Source organism: Eptesicus fuscus, chromosome 10, assembly GCF_027574615.1.
Source record: "Eptesicus fuscus isolate TK198812 chromosome 10, DD_ASM_mEF_20220401, whole genome shotgun sequence".
Lineage (NCBI taxonomy): Eukaryota > Metazoa > Chordata > Mammalia > Chiroptera > Vespertilionidae > Eptesicus > Eptesicus fuscus.
The window spans coordinates 70,063,300-70,080,517 of NC_072482.1; the positions used below are offsets into that span (position 1 = coordinate 70,063,300).

General features: G+C 39.6%; 1 protein-coding gene across 4 annotated transcripts in view; it reads right to left on the reverse strand.

Annotated features, from left to right (window-relative positions):
• Window positions 1-17,218, reverse strand: part of VTA1 (vesicle trafficking 1) — a 48,765-nt gene that overhangs the window by 29,762 nt on the left and 1,785 nt on the right. Inside the window, exon 2 of one of the 4 annotated variants that reach the window (XM_054722061.1) lies at window positions 5,483-5,626. The exons of 2 other annotated variants lie outside the window; for them this stretch is intronic. Coding sequence is in view for 1 of the 2 variants with exons in the window: in XM_054722060.1 (XP_054578035.1) it covers window positions 11,916-11,961 (46 nt within the window). In the remaining variant the exon portion in view is untranslated. Of the gene's footprint in view, window positions 1-5,482; window positions 5,627-11,915; window positions 12,017-17,218 lie in introns of those variants that run through there. One more of the 4 variants, XM_054722060.1, reaches the window with a different exon arrangement.

Below are 17,218 nucleotides of genomic sequence, written 5' to 3' on the forward strand. Positions count from 1 at the left end.
ATTATTCTAACAAATTGTTAGCAAGTAAGGCATTCTCTTTTGGCATGTTAAAAAAAAAAAAAAGGACTAGGCTCTAAGCTGTCAAAGGGACCTGTAATTTAATTGGTTAGTTGGGATACTCAGAAAATAACCCATATGTAGAAAACCATATGCCAATTGTCAGATAAGTGATGTTGATAAAATATATAATACTAGAGGCCCAGTGAGAGAAATCGTGCATGGGGTGGGGGGGGGTGGTGTCCCTCAGCCCGGCCTGTACCCTCTCCAATCCGGGACATCCTTCTCATAATCCGGGACTGCTGGCGCCTACCGCTGACCTGCCTGCCTGCCTGATCGCTCCTAACCACCTCTGCCTGCCTGCCTGATCACCCCTAACTGCCTCTGCCTGCTGGCCTGATTGCTGCTTAACTGCTCCCCTGCTGGCCTGATCGCCCCCAATTGCCCTCCCCTTCCGGCCTGATCGCCCCCTAACTGCCCTCCCCTTCCGGCCTGATCGCCCCCTAACTGCCCTCCCCTTCCGGCCTGATAGCCCCCTAACTGCCCTCCCTTGCCGGCCTGATCGCCCCCTAACTGCTCTCCCCTGCTGACCTGTTCGCCCCCAAAAGGCTTGCTTCCCCACGCCGGCCTGATCACCCCTAACTGCTTGCTCCCCTACCAGCCTGATCGCCCCTAACCGCCTCTGCCTCGGCCCCTGCCACTGTGGCTTTGTCCGGAAGGAAGTCGGATGTCTGGAAGATGTCCAGTTGATCCAGTATAATTAGCATATTACCCTTTTATTAGTATAGATGGGCTGGAATGATGGGAAATGTGATTTAAGCTTAGGCTAATAAAAAGAACTGTTTTCACTATTTTTAGTTTCTTTTTAGTGAAAAAAGAAAAATAATTTAAATATTCTCTCTAAAAGAATCAATAAAAAACATTAGAGATAAAGGTAAAGCTAACAACCTCTCTAACAGTTTTTCCAATGGTAAGAGGTGTGAATAGTTTAGTGGCAATTGTTATCACTGGTGTGTACATATATCATGTGTAATTTACTCTTACATTCAAATATATGTTTTAGAGGTCTCTGTTCATGCTATAGTGCTCCACAGTATGGACACATCATTTTAACTAAAGCACATTTAAGGTTGTTCTCAGATTTTAATTATTACAAATCATGTTGCCCTATCATGCCTTCTTGTGAATACATTCAAGTTCCTTGAGGTAAATATCAAGAAGTGGGATTCCTGGGTCATAGCAATGCGTACCTTTTTCACTTTGAAAGCTACTCTTGAACTGTTCTCCAAAACAGGTTACTACATTAACATGCAGTTTTACCTGCAATATATAAAAGCACTCATTTCCCTCAAACTCGTAAAGAACTGCTATTGCTAAACTTCCTGTCAATGTGAATTGAAAGTGGTATCTGTTTGGTTTTGCATTTTCCTGACTACTAAATAGGTGTTAGATATTTACTGGATAGCCTAATATCCTCCTTTATGAATTAGGACTATCTATATATATAAAAGGCTAATATGCAAAGTGTCCCCTTGGAAGTTCGACCGAGAGTTCAATCGCTCGCTATGACATGCGCTGACCACTAGCGGACAGCGCAAAACTAAGGAAGGGCCCAGCCAGCAGCCGGAAGGCTTAGGTCGGCCCTGATAGCCAGCCAGCCTAGGGACCCTACCCGTGCATGAATTTCGTGCACCGGGCCTCTAGTTTATCAAAATAAAAGAAAAAACTTTTACTAAATTTTCTATTGGGTTATTTGCTTTTTTTAAAAAATTGGTTTCTGGCTGTTCTTTATAGAGTATGAAATAGGAACATAATGTCTTTTTCCCCCAAATGGAATCTTGTGAACACTATCCTCATTCCCTGTTTTACTTTACTCCTCAGCATGTAATCATCTTCTATTTATTTATCCTGTCTCTACTCCAACTAGAATTTAAACTTCATGATGACCACAATTTTAATCTATTTGGTTTGCTGGTGTATCCCTGGCATCCAGGCTAGTACTTGGCCTTTAATAAACATTTTCTGAATAGATAAGAGAATAGCTCATTCTGTCCTACTGATTTAAATGCCATTTTTATCATTCATTATCATATATTAAGTTTCCAATTCTGTATACTGTCCATCTTGCTTCCCTAGCCTACTGGGTCTACTGGGTCTATCACTGCTTTATTTACTAGTTTATAACATCACTTGATAATCTCAGGATTTTCAGTTCAATTATGTCTACCTGAGCATATCATCTTTAAAATATGTATTAATATACGCACACTACTGTGTATAGTCTGGGTGTTTTTCATTTAAAAAGTTTATCAGAAGGAACTACATTTTCAAGCTTAGGTTTAGAGTTTAAGGTTTAATTTATTATTATATTTATTTCCACAAAACAAATTTAAGGGTTTTATCCATCTAGGGATTAACAAGAGAGAAAAAAATTGAGTTCCATAAGTACTGTAGAGATATACACTGCCACACAGTGAAAAAAACATGGTGTTTCGTTTTCACTGCACAGGATCCAGCACTGGATGTCACTTTGACAAAAAACAACAACAACAACAACAAAAACAAACAAACAAACAAAAACCCCACAGACATATGCTACTTTAAAATGCAGAAAAAGCATTTGTTTTAGTTTAAGTATCCATTGCTTTAATCACAAATGTGACCAAGTTTTCTTTCTTTTCTCCTTCTTTTAACTAGTCATGTTTCTTTAGCAAGTTGTCTTGGTCCTTTTTCCCTTATACCTATTAGGTTTTAATCATCAATTCCCCCCTTCCATCAGGCCTTTTAAACATGGTTGAATGCCCTTCCCTTTTTAAACCAGTCATATTTCTTTTAAGTTCTATGCCTGTTTTAGTCAGCTTTTTTTCTTACAACGGAGTGAACTCCCCAAGACTTCTTTTTAAGCTGTTAGGTATTTTCTTCCAGCATTTTTGTTGCATTTATTATTATTTTTTTAATGCATCATGACCTTTAGATAAACATACAGGCTGCAAATACTATATAGTCTTTCAATTTTTGCATGTTGTTTTAAAACACAGAGGCTTCAAATACTTATGTATTCAAAGCTATTATTGTTTTCCCCTATCAGTTTGAAGCTTGGAAAGTTTTTTTATTTGCAAGGTCTTGATATTCAGTTGTACAATATTTCTAGTTGTTCTTATGGTTTAATATTTCAAATATAACTTTTTAATTTGCATTTTCCCCCAAGTTATTGGCACTTGTCTCAAAAATCACTTAATAACTCTTCCTTTCCTAATGATCTCTGTTCCTTCTTTAATATAGGTAATTAAACTTACTATATGTTTCATGCCTATTTGATTTTGCTGGGATCTCAAATCAAATGTCATCTCCTTATATGATAATATCTATAATTGATATAAATTTTCTTCCCCTAATTTAATCTTACTATGTCTTATTGTATTACCAACATTTTCTAAGAAATTTTAAGTGTTATTACTCTTATTTTTAAGTGGAAGGCTTTTTTTTTTTAGTTAAGAGTAGAAATTGTTAAAATATAAATTGAGGCATATTAAAAAAATTAACTCATCTGGATAGGTGACCAAAATGTTAAGAAACATGTTTCACTGCATTCTCACTTCTCTCAAGTATAAATGGTATTTTCTTGCCCCAACCTAACCCAGGCCTCTTTCCCAGGACCTCATTTCTTCTACTGTATCCCTTGGAACTGCTTCATAATCATTTCCTCAGATTCTTTCTCTCTCTTTTTAACTAAAACCTGAATGTCACTTGAAGAAATCATCTGCAGTCCTCTCCAGAATTTTTAATTCTCTTACATTCCTGCTATGTCGGGATTGGCAGGTATGACCAGTTTTCTCCTTGTACCCTACTGCTACTTACGTTCTAGTATTTTGTCAATGTCTTCTAAACATGCTGGTCTAGGGTTCAAGCTACCCTCTTCCACTTGATCTTGTTATGCTTATAATCATCTATGGACTTCCTTGTTCTTCCATCATAACCCCTATTCACACAGATAATACTTGTGGTAGAGACTGCTAATTGCCTTTACACATCCATTCTTCCCATCTTCCTTACTATCAAGACCCCTACATTATTAGGGAGTTGTAATGTACCCAGCCAAAATAGTACATTTCCCAGGGTTCCTCAAAGCAAACTATGGCCATGTAACTAAGACTAATATCATTCAACCAGAAATTGTTGGGAGAGACTTCTGTAAAGTCACCTTAAAATGGAAAATGATTATCAGGGGAAAGATCTGACTGACCCTCTCCCTTTTCTCTTCTCTACTGCCTGGAATAAAAATGGGATGACTGAAACTCTAGGGACGTCTTGGACACAAGCAACCTTGGAAATGGTAACCACGTGCTGGTTTTAGATTTGAAATTGAATGTGATTCCCTAATGACTTCATGGAATTTGCATACTGGCACTGGGTACTGCCAATACCAAACTTGCTTTTAAATGAGGAAGTAAATTGTATTTTACTTATTTTTATTTTGGGTATCCTGTGATTAGAAAGCAAATCTAATTCTAATGCTTACCCAGTACCATGTTCTCAATTCTTATTGACCCTGACCTCTAGTAATTGTATGTACTCTCTCTTACATGCCAGTCATTCCATTATTAATTTACCATCACAAACTTCCAAAATCAGTATATCAAGCACTCACAATAAACACAATATCCTTTTTTCCCAACATTCAACTATCCATCTTACAATAGGCTTCCAGTTCACTGGTGTCTCCCTACTTGTTCATGATAGTCTTCTCATCTTTAATGTTCTTCTACAACCAGCTTTGATTTTACATTATATTTTTCTAGAACATTACTATCCTATCTCCTCCTACCCCTGAATCTTTTTTTACATCCCTCTGGTAAAAGCACGCTCATATTTAAAGCCATCTATATTTTCCCTCTATATCTACATGCAAACCGCAAAGACCACTGGCATATTAGCATCATTATAAAGATCATAATTATCAAATAAGTTTAGTAACTGCCTTCCCAATCTTCCAAATGACTATCTCAAAGAATGTGAATCTCATTAAAAACAAAATGACCCAAAAAGACACACAGAAAATTTGAGCATATTTGTTATCTATATACAATATTGACCAACATGGTAGAACATGATAACATTAGTCCTATACTCACATGAAATACAGTACTGACAGTTTCATTTTCCAGGTCTTTCTCCTTATTTTCTAACCACAGTAGTGAACATTATGTGAATCCTACCATCCAGAGTGTAGTTAGCTACTTGGTAGACCAACTTTGGGGATAAATGGCTATTAAGCACAGGTAACGGCCCAGATCATATGAAATGAGGTTGGTACCTAGGTTCACCTTGGGTTTAGTGGCAGTCATCTCAGAACTTAACCTTTAAGCAGACATGCAGAAAATTAATTCAGCATTTTCTTGCTACCTTGTACAAGAAATGTATTCCTATGTAAAAAGCACAATTTTCAGTTTCAGATTAATTACTCTTCACTTCTACTATTGCTTACAATAAAATGGTGGAGTCAGTCTATCTGTCTATCTCCTTTGAGGCAAAAATCAAATTATTCCCATTTCGCTATCACCAAAACCATGATCAACAAATACCAGCTTCTTGTCCTTTAAAGGTTAACCTCAATACAGATGGCTGATTCCTGAAATACAGTGTAATGACAATATAGTTTACTGGTTTTTCCAAATGCATTTTTTTCTTGGTTTACATGCATATTTAGTCTTTGCAATTACAAGAACATTATTATACAGTAACACTTTTAAATGAAGAATTGGATCATCTCAGAATCGGAAAGATTTAGGACAAAAATTGGGCTGCCTTTACATTTTTAAATATCTTATATGGTTTACAAGTCTTACATACAGAAAATGTATCACAAGATGCATTCTGTAAATGTAATAAAAGTGAAAATAACTTAAAATCTACTTATGAAAATTAATAAAGCTCTTTTGCCATAGGGATGGAAAAAAGGATCACATTCATATAGAACTCTATTCAAGACAAGTAGCTCATTGTAGCAGCAGCATGATGAAAAATTAATGTCTAATATGGAAATTACCTACTAAAACAGCATAAATGTGTAGCTAAAATCATGTATAAAGAAATATATTTGATTCATTTCATCAAGGAAATGTGTTTATTTTAATGAATAAATATTATTTGAAGATGAGTAATGAGGCATATTTGCAAGAGGATTAAATACTTTCCAACTCAATTTTAATTTCATGTGAGGCATCTGGCGACAAACATTTACTAATCCTGAAGGCATGTGTAATTCAAAGTTCCATAAAATCTAAACATTAACATTCTAACACATCCTTGTTTATACGTGAGGAATATAAAAGTATGAAATGCATGATAAAATGCACAAAAATCATACAAAAGCAATTATGAAGAGTGATACTTGAATAGGTTCATAAATGTGGCACTCAAATAGGAATGCCATCATTATGGTATAGATTGATGTCTAAAGCAAATTTTATTCCAATAGAACTGAATATATTACCCTATTTATAAGTACATTGTAAATATTTGCTATATGGTTAGTATTACCTTTTGTGTAGGGACTTTTGAACCCATAAAGAAAAATAAGTCAACAGCCCAATGAGATCAAACAATGAAAAAATAACAGAAATAGATGACATTAAAATACTAGGAAACAATTATAAAATATTTTAAAGGAAACCATGTATAAAGTAAGGCGATAAATAGAACACGCACAAAGGAATATAAATGAAACTTCTAGAGATGAAAAATATAACATTTGAAATAAAGTTTACTGGATAAGTTTAAACACCAGAGAAGAAAAGATTAGTGAACTTTAGAATACAGCAATAGAAACTACTCAAAAAAAAAAAAAAAAAAAAAGCAGGGAGAAAGGGATTGAAAACAAAAGAAAAGCAAAACTAGAGTCTCATTGAGGTGTGGGAAAATTATCAAGTGTTCTAATATATGTGTAACTGGATCCCCCCTTCCCCCCATAAAGGGTGGGAAAATTTGGCAAAAAAAAAAAAAAGTGCTGAAACAAAAAAATAAATTGACAAAATAAAATCTTTATGCACCAAAAATATCTTTAAAAAATAAAAATGAAATAAAAGTTTATTTCACACAACAGAACAGAATTCATTGTCAGCAAGCCTCATAAGATATTATAAAGTTCTTGCCCAGTTGGTGTGGCTCAGTGGTTTACCATTGACCTGTGAACCAGGAGGTCATGGTTCAATTCCTGGTCAGGGTACATGTCAGAGTTGTGGGCTCGGTCCCGTGTGGGGTGTGCAGGAAGCAGTCAATCACTGGTTCTCTCTCATCATTGATGTTTCTCTCTCCCTCTCCCTTCCTCTCTGAAATCAATAATAAAAAAAAAGTGTGTGTGTGTGTGTGTGTGTGTGTGTATATATATATATATATATATATATATATATATAAATATATATATAAAGAGGTAATATGCAAATTAGCCAGGACACTGTAACAGTCACGACCGGCTCAGGAGGAGGCTGTGCGTGCAGATGGGCGGGAGTGGACTGTGTGCACAGTGAGGCAAGCCACAGATGGCACAGGCCTTTAGCAGACACACACACATGGCTGTAGCAGGCCCGGAGCAGACACACCATGGCGCACCAGCAGTCCCACCTCTGCATGTGAGCTGCAGAGAAAACACCTTTTCGGACCGCTCATTGGCTAAGCTCCCTGTACGCCACTCGCAGTGTTCTTGGTAACTTGGGTAATAAGAATCCAAGAAGGTAATCTAGAGTTTTTCCACCTCACTCCTGGAGTAAAAAATGAAGGTTCACTGCTGGAGGGGCTAAGAAATGTCATTTCCTGCCCTAGCCGGTTTGGCTCAGTGGATAGAGCCTCGGCCTGTGGACTGCAGGGTCCGGGTTCAATTCTGATCAAGGGCATGTTCCTAGGTTGCAGGCTCCTCCCTGGCCAGGGCCCAGGTCAGGGCTCATGCAAAAAGGAACCAATCAAAGTGTCCCTCTCACATAGACGTTTCTTTCTGTCTTTCCCTCTCTCTTCCACACTCTCTAAAAATCAATGGGAGAATATCATCAGGTGAGGATAAAAAAAGAAGGAAGGAAGGAAGGAAGAAAGGAAGAAAGAAATGTTATATCCTATGAAAGAGACATCTTGAAAATGCCTAAAGAAAGTCAAGCAAGGAAGGAAGGAAGGAAGGAAGAAATGTTATATCCTATGAAAGAGACATCTTGAAAATGCCTAAAGAAAGTCATCATTTTTTCCTGGTGAAGGGACTGGAGTCCATGTTGATGAAAACACCTTGGCTGCTGCGGTGGCCGGCAGTGGCAGCAGCAGCGGGGTGATGGGGATGGCACCTTCCCCTGATCGTCCCGGTCGCCTCCTGCAGAGGGAGGCCAGACTGTGGCTTAGGCCCGCTCCCCACGGTAGGACATCCCCTGAGGACTCCTGGACTGTGAGAGGGGGTAGGCTGGGCTGAGGGACCCCCCGCCCCAGTGCATGAATTTCGTGCACTGGACCTCTAGTGTATATATATATATCCTATATAATAAAACCCTAATATGCAAAAAGACCGAACAGTGGAATGACTGTTCGCTATGGCATGCACTGACCAACAGGGAGCAGACGCTCAATGCAGGAGCTGCCCCCTGCTGATGGGGAGCGCCGCTCAGCCAGAAGCTGGGCTCATGGCTGGCTAGCACAGCAGTGGTGGCAGGAGACTCTCCCACCTCCACAGCAGTGCTAAGGACCCCTCGGGGGATGTCCGCTTGCCAGAGGGTGCAGGCCGGGCTGAGGGACCCCTCCCACCAGTGTATGAATGTCATGCACCGGGCCTCTAGTATACATATATAAAGCTCTTCCAAACAAAAGAAAATGACAACCAGATTTAAAACTTTGGTCTATGCAAAACAATGAAGAGAGCTGAAAATGTTAATTATGGAAAAAATATTTTTAAAAATTATCTCATTTTATACATTTCTTTAAAACAAGTTTAAAAAATAAGCGTCTTTTAGGTTTTGTGGCATATGTATAAATAAAAATTATGTCAACCAAAACCAAAGAACAGGAGAGGAGAAAACAAAGTTCTTAACTTTATATGTGAGATGGTATATTGCATGACAGTAGGCTGTGATAAGATATTGTAAACATTAGAGCAACTACTAAAAAGAAAATAAAGAATATCTAACAATCCAACAATGGAAGTACAATGGAATCCAAGTGCTTCCAAAGAGAAATAATAACCAACAGAGGTAAAAAACAAAAACCATTTTAAAAACAAAAAACTTGCCAAGTCACAGAAAAACGATACATTGAATGAAAGCAGAAAAATATCAAACATTGAACCTTTTATATATAAACCTGTGCTGCTCAAGAGTATGTAAGCTTTCACTGTGAACAATCAAACACAACTGACATAAAAAATAAATCTTACCAAAACTGCATGAGTACCAAAAGAAAAGAAAATGATAGGTAAGGACAAGTTACTTAATTCCACTGACCCTGTCCCTTCAATCTTAGGGACAGGTTAAAAGAACCTAATGATGACATGATTTACTTTACTCAAAAAGGAGTAACTATTAAAATGACTATTTTTACAAAATAAAATTCATGTTTGTATATGTTTGTGAAAACAAATATAAGCTAAAAGAATGAAATACTAGCGGATAAATCAATGGTCCAACTTTCTGAGTATTTTTTGTAAATTATTAACCTGTTATTGCTATAGTAAAGAATCCTTAGTTGGCTAATAAAAAAAAATAAGTATTTAGATAACAGGACTCTGGGTTCTGATTAATCTTACAGATTTAGAGATTATAAATAAATGGCTCTTAAAGAACATTTATACAAGGTCATGGAAAGCCTTGTACAACGTCACCCCCTAGAGGAAACTTTTACAAACCAAACTTGAAACTTCATATGTTTAGTTAATTAAGCAAATTTAAAAGAAATATTTTTGAGTTTAGCTTTACCTACAATAGCAAACCTGACAGAATAAAAATATTTATAATATAGTGTCCATGTTTAATGGGGACTCAAAATTTTTCTGGCTTCATTAAAAAAAGAAAAAGAGAGGTATATAGAGCTCAAACCTGTTCTTCATTATTTTTGTTTGCTCTAAGACCATAGTAAAGTATCCTTTTACACATTTTAAAGTAAACATCTACTATTTTTTATCAGATGTTTAAATAGGCATAAAAAATGTAACTACTATACTACACTGAGTGGCCAGATTATGATTTCTGAACACATAATAATCTGGCCTCTGTGTGTGTGTGTGTGTATTATATATTAGAGGCCCGGTGCTTGAATTCGTGCATGGGTGGGGTCCGGCCAGCCTGGCCAGGGGGAGACATGGGCAGTTGGCCAGCCTGCCTGCTGGTTGAACTCCTGGTTGAGGGGACAATTTGCATATTAGCCTTTTATTATATAGGATATACACTGAGTGGCCAGATTATTATGTGCTCAGAGATCATAATAATCTGGCCACTCAGTGTACACTAAATATTGAAATCTAAAAATTATACTTTCATCTGAAAATATAGCAAATTGGTATATATCACAATCTATTTTAAAACACAAAAAGCTCTTTTTTAAGTCACATATAATACACTGTTGTATTTCATTTTAACTCATCTTTCCATTTACTTATCCTATAAAATTTTATTATAAAAAAGTATTTATGGCCCTGGCCAATTGAGTGTCTTCCCATGAACCAAAAGGTTGCTGGTTCAATTCAGGGCACGTGCCCTGGTTTTGGGTTCGATCCCCAGTGAAAGACCTGCAGGAGGCAACAGATACATATTCAGCTTTCATACTGATGTTTCTCTCTCTCTCCCTTCAAAAATAAATAAATTAATTAAATAAACACAATTAAAAAAATATATGTATATATTTATATGCTCACAATTCCTAACCTGCTTATCATACTTCTCTGCAAAGTGTATTAAAGCTAAAATTTAAATTAATCAAAATTTCCTGTGAGATAAGGTGCTAGGTGTTAAAATTTTCATTTTGGAATTTAGTTTTTATATTAAAATGCGCAATTGATCAAACATTAATTTTATATATCTAAATAATCATCTATACCAGTAGTCGGCAAACTCATTAGTCAAGAGAGCCAAATATCAACAGTACAATGATTGAAATTGCTTTTGAGAGCCAAATTTTTTAAACTTAAACTATATAGGTAGGTCCATTGTTATTAACTTAATTAGGGTCCTCCTAAGTTGGCCTTTGCTAAAAATTCAAGGGGCCAAAGAGCCTCATGTGGCTCATGAACTGCAGTTTGCCAACCAATGATCTATACTAATAAAAGGGTAATATGCTAATTAGGCTGGACATCTTCCAGATGTCCTTCCGGACAAAGCCACGGTGGCAGGGGCTGAGGCAGAGGCAGTTAGGAGCAATCAGGCCGGCAGGGGAGGGAAGTTGGGGGTGATCAGGCCGGCGGGGAGGGCAGTTGGGGGTGATCAGGCCGGCAGGGGAGGGCAGTTGGAGGCAATCAGACTGGCAGGGGAGGGCAGTTGGGGGTGATCAGGCCGGCGGGGGGAGGGCAGTTAAGGGGCGATTAAGCTGGCAGGAGGGAGCAGTTTGGGGGCAATCAGGCCGGCAGGCAGAGGCAGTTAGGGGAGATCAGGCAGGCAGGCAGGCAAGTGGTTAGGAGCCAGCAGTCCTGGATTGTGACAGGGATGTCTGACTTCCAGTTTAGGCCCGATCCCACAGGCAGTTGGACATCCCCCAAGAGGGTCCCGGATTGGAGAGGGTGCAGGCCAGGCTGATGGATCCCCCCCCCCCCCCCATGCACAAATTTTGTGCACTGGGCCTCTAGTTATATATAAAAGCTAAATTTTATTAGAAATGCATCTTATGCCCTAGCCAATGTGGTTCAGTGGATAGAGCATCATCCTGCGGACCAAAGGAACCCGGGTTCAGTTCCAGTCAAGGGCTCATACCTTGGTTGCAGGCTCCTCCCCGGCCCAGGCCCTGGTCAGGGTTCATGCAGGAGGCAACCAATTGATGTGTTTCTCTCACATTGATGTTTCTCTCTCTACATCCCTCTCTTCTACTCTTCCTAAAAATCAATGGAAAAATATCCTTGGGTGAGGATTAAAAAAAACAAACAAACAAACAAACAAAAGAAATGCATCTTATAATGAGTTAAACTGCATTATCTATGAATCAATATGATTTGTCATAATGAACCATATTAGAGTATTGGTTCTGTTTCCACTTTCATTTTTATGAATGTAACATGCCAATAAAATTCATTCACATAAAGCAGCAGATGAGTGTGAAAATTTTGTCATAGCAAACCACTGAATTTTTCAATTCCTTCTGAGTATGGACTAAAAACCTTGTAATCACCTATCATCAAGTATTATTTTTAATAATCTCTTGGCTGACATTTCAATTAAGTCTCCCTCAAAATTTGTTTTAATACTAGAAAAGAATTTATCACCCCATCAGTAAAGTTATTCATTTTCTCAATTCCCAGGAAGCATATAAAAAAAGATCTTACAAAGATTCATCTTTTTTTTTTTTTCAGTCAGAGGCTTCTTGTTTATCCTAGACAGACACAGGATTGTGAAAACTGAAATACCATTTATTTCAACATCCTCTGGCAAATAAATAAGTTAGCTTATCACTTGTTTTAAATGTATTTCTGAAAAAAAGCAGAACATCCCAGAGTTGAAGATATAGCTATTTAGTTTAAGGAGAATGTCTACCTTATTACATAAAAGACAAAATCTGATGCTAGTGCCAAACCAATAAGCCAATGAGGTTTACTTTTTCAGAAAAATACGACTTAATTTTCCAATTTGAATAAATATGTTAACCTATGTCCCCATATGCTTCATGTCATCTGAATTCCAACTCTAAAATTTTGATAAGCCACAAACCCCTAGATGAGCTTGTCACTTGGATGAAAAAGGCAATGGCCCCTTAAACATTTCTCTTTTGCCCCTTTTCTCCCTTATCTCAGGAATGACATTCTTTAATAATGAAGAGAGAATGAAAAGATAAGGTCATTTCATAAAAACTCTTTACCATTTTGGGAATTCAACACTTTGCAATACAGGCTAATTTTTTTGTTTGTTTGTATTTTTTTTTTTTGCCTGAACAGATATGTCATAAGTGAACTTTCCAGTGTGGTCCTTCTATGACTTTGTCCCCACCCCTGTTGCATAGGACCTTGGTCCCAAACTGTCCCTCCTCACCCCTCTGGATAAAATCCAAAATGATCAAACAAAAGCTGCTAATCTCTAAGAACAATTCCCCCATCTTCTGAGATTCATCTTGACAAATTTCAGGTGACTTCCCCATTTCCTTTATAAAACACTAGAGGCCCAGTGCATGAAATTCATGTACTGGAGGAGTGTGTCCCTCAGCCCAGCCTGCACCCTCTCCAATCTGGGACCCCTCGAGGGATGTCCGACTGCCCCTTTAGGCCTGATCCTAGTGGGATGGGGCCTAAAGGGGCAGTCGGACATCCCTCTCACAATCCCTGCTCTCCCCTGCAGGCCTGGGCACCCCCCAACTGCCCTTCCAGGTAGGATCGGGCCTAAACGGGCAGTCGGACATCCCTCTCACAATCCAGGACTGCTGGCTCCCAACTGCTCACCTGCCTGCATTCCTGATTGTCCCTGACGGCTTCTGCCTGCCAGCCTGATCACCCCTTAACCACTCCCTTGACAGCCGGATTGATGCCTAAGTGCTCCCCTGCCAGCCTGTTTGACCCTAACTGCCCTCTCCTGCAGGCCTGGTCACCCCTAAGTGCCCTCCCCTGCAAGCCTGGTCCCCCCCAACTGCCCTTCCCTGCAGGCCCGGTTGCTCCCAACTTCCCTCCTCTGCCGGCCTGGTCACCCCTAACTACCCTCCCCTGCAGGCTTGATCACCCTCAACTGCCCTCCCTTGCAGGCCTGGTCCCTCCCAACTGCCCTCCCCTGCTAGCCTGATCGCCCACAACTGCCCTCCCTTGCAGGCCAGATCCCTCCCAACTGCCCTCCCCTGCTGGCCATCTTATGGTAGCCATCTTGTGTCCACATGGGGTCAGTCATCTTTGACCACATGGGGGAAGCCATCTTGTGTGTTGGAGTGATGGTAATTTGCATATTATTCTTTTATTAGATATGAGGATTAGATAGGATAGAGGCCTGGTGCACGGGTGGGGGCGGGCTGGTTTGCCCTGAAGGGTGTCCTGGATCAGGGTGAGGGTACCCTTGGGGCATGGGGCGGCCTGGGTGAGGGGCCTGTGGTTGTTTGCAGGTTGGCCACGCCCCCAGCAACCCAAGTGGAGGCCCTGATATCTGGGATTTATGTATCTTCTATAATTGAAACTTTGTAGCCTTAAGCGGAAGCCAAGGCAGGCCAGGGCTGTGAAAACTTGGCTTCCTCCATCACCGGGGGCAACTCAAGCCTCCTGCTCTCCCCAGCTCCGTGGCTGCTGCATTTTTGTTGGGATTTATTTATCCTATCTAATAAAAGAGTAATATGAAATCTGACTGTCACTCAAACACACAAGATGGCTGCCCCATGTGGTCAAAGATGGCTGCCCCCATGTGGACACAAGATGGCTGCCAGCAGGTGAGGGCAGTTGGGAGGAACTAGGTCCGCAAGGGAGGGCAGTTGTGGGTGATCAGGCCAGGAGGAGAGATCAGTTGGGGGGGGACCAGGCCTGCAAGGGAGGGCAGTTGGGGGTGATCAAGTCTGCAGGGGAGGGCAGTTAGGGGTCACCAGGCCAGCAGAGGAGGAAAGTTGGGGGCAACCGGGCCTGCAGGGAAGGGCAGTTTTGGGGGGCCCAGGCCTGCAGGGGAGAGCAGTTGAGGGGACCAGGCCTGCAGGGGAGGGCAGTTAGGGGTGACCAGGCCTGCAGGGGAGGGCAGTTAGGGGCAATCAGGCTGGCAGGGGAGCAGTTAGGCATCAATCAGGCTGGCAGGGGAATGGTTAGGGGGTGATCAGGCTGGCAGGCAGAAGCGGTTAGGGGCAATTAGGAAGGCAGGCAGGTGAGCAGTTGGGAGCCAGCAGTCCTGGATTGTGAGAGGGATGTTCGAATTCCCGTTTAGGCCCGATCCCAGGCCTAAACAGGCAGTCAGATATCCCCCAAGGGGTCCGAGTTTGGAGAGGGTGCAGGCTGGGCTGAGGGACACACACACACACCCCGTGCACAAATTTCATGCACTGGGCCTCTAGTCTTCTATAATTGAAACTTTGTAACCTTAAGCAGAGGCCAAGGCAGGCCAGGGCTGCAGGAGCTTGGCTTCCTCCATCGCCGCAGGCAACTCAAGCCTCCTGCTCTCTCCAGCTCCGTGGCTGCCGCCATTTTTGTTGGGATTTATTTATTTTTTATAATTGAAACTTTGTAGCCTTAAGCGGAGGCCAAGGCAGGCCAGGGCAGGCAGAAAGCTTGGCTTCCTCCATTGTCAGGGTAACCCAAGCCTCCTGCTCTCTCTGTGGCCGCAGCCATCTTGGTTGGGTTAATTTGCATACTCACTCCCGATTGGCTGGTGGGTGTGGCTTTTGTTGTAGCGGAGTTACGGTCAATTTGCATATTACTCTTTTTTTATTAGATAGGATAGCACCCTTTTTCCCCAAATTAGATGGCTCCTTTGACATCTTCCCATGCCAGAATTTTGAATAAAAGCTTATTCTTTACTCTGACTGATTTTCTTCCACACGACACAGAGAAAGACAGGAAGCTCTACCTAATACCTTAATTAATGGAGGTTTCACTAATACTAGTAATTTAAATTTTTCTTTTTTCTGGAACCTGGAGGTTAAAAATACTCATGATTCATTATAGTATGTCTTTCTTCTTTAAACTAGGAGAATGGCAATTGTGAACAGGATGTGGAAAAAAGAGAAAGCAGCATACAGCATTGCTACTGTAGCCAAAGGAGTCTTGTAAGGAAAGGAACAGGGAAGTTGAGAATTGGGAAAAGGATTCCTGTGGAATTATTATTTACACACCAAAGTTTGAAAAGTACTGGTTTAGCATGCCTAGAGCACAAGTTATGTACCCACAAATACAGTAGCTACAGGAATTATCAGACAGCCTATATGAATATAAATATATTTAAAACATTTAAAGAAATAAGAATGTTTAAGAAATATAGTAGCAAAGGATTAACAGAAATGGGTAGGTCAATTTGAAAAGAAACGATAAAAGAAAACCTAAAAATAAAAAAATAAAGTAGAAACACAATACCTGGGTTATACAACAGGATACCTATATGAAGATGAGCACAGACCTTAAGAAATTACACCAAATGTAGCTCAGAGAGACAAAGGGATGCAATCTCTGAAAGCATTAAGAAGGAAATAAAGAAGAAAAGTGCAACACATGTCTAATCAAAATTTCAGTACAAAATAGAGAAAATAGATAAAGAATAATATGCCAAAGTCCCAAACAAGGTACTTCTTACACAAAAGGAAACCAAAGACTAGAAAATCAGAATACAAATCATAGGGAAGAGGGTGGTAAACTGGCTATATTTTAAAATTAAGAACTTTTGAACATCAAAGGACTTATAGAATGAAAAATCAACCTATGAACTCAGAGAAGACATTTGCAATGCATACAACAAAGAAAAGTATCTAGATTATTTAGACATATGGTGAAATAGAATGGTCAAAAGCAATAAATATTTCAATAGGAAATCACAAATGATTAATTAACATATGAAAAGATGCTCAATCTCATTAAAATTCAATGAATTGCAAATTTTGCTCCAATGACACACCATTTCATGTCCACCAGATTGTCAAAAATTTAAAAGTCGAATAACATCAAACATGGTGGGTACATTAAAGTTCAGTTTATTATTCCTTAAATTGTATACACCTACTATATGTTCTTTAATATGCATATGTTTCACTAAAAAGTATTTTTAAGTTGGATTTAGCAATAAAAACGTTTGTTCATGACCCTGCTGAGAGCAGTTTCAGTGAAATAATGGGCATAAAAACCAGATTTCAATGGGCTGAAAAGATTCTATGGGATAAGGTTGTAAAAACCACTACAGGCAGTTATTTCAAGCTAATCTTTAAGGTTGGGCACACAGGACAGCAACTTTAGGGGAATGTCATAGTAAGAATTTCTTTTATTTTTTAAATTAAGGAAACTGGGTAAGTTTAGAAAGAAATGGCGAGAGGGAGAGGATAATGACACAGGAAATAAAGGGTCCCTGGGTAGTCACAAAGGCATATACAGAGCCCATGAATAGGGATTAGTTTTAGACATGAACAATAGCTCCTA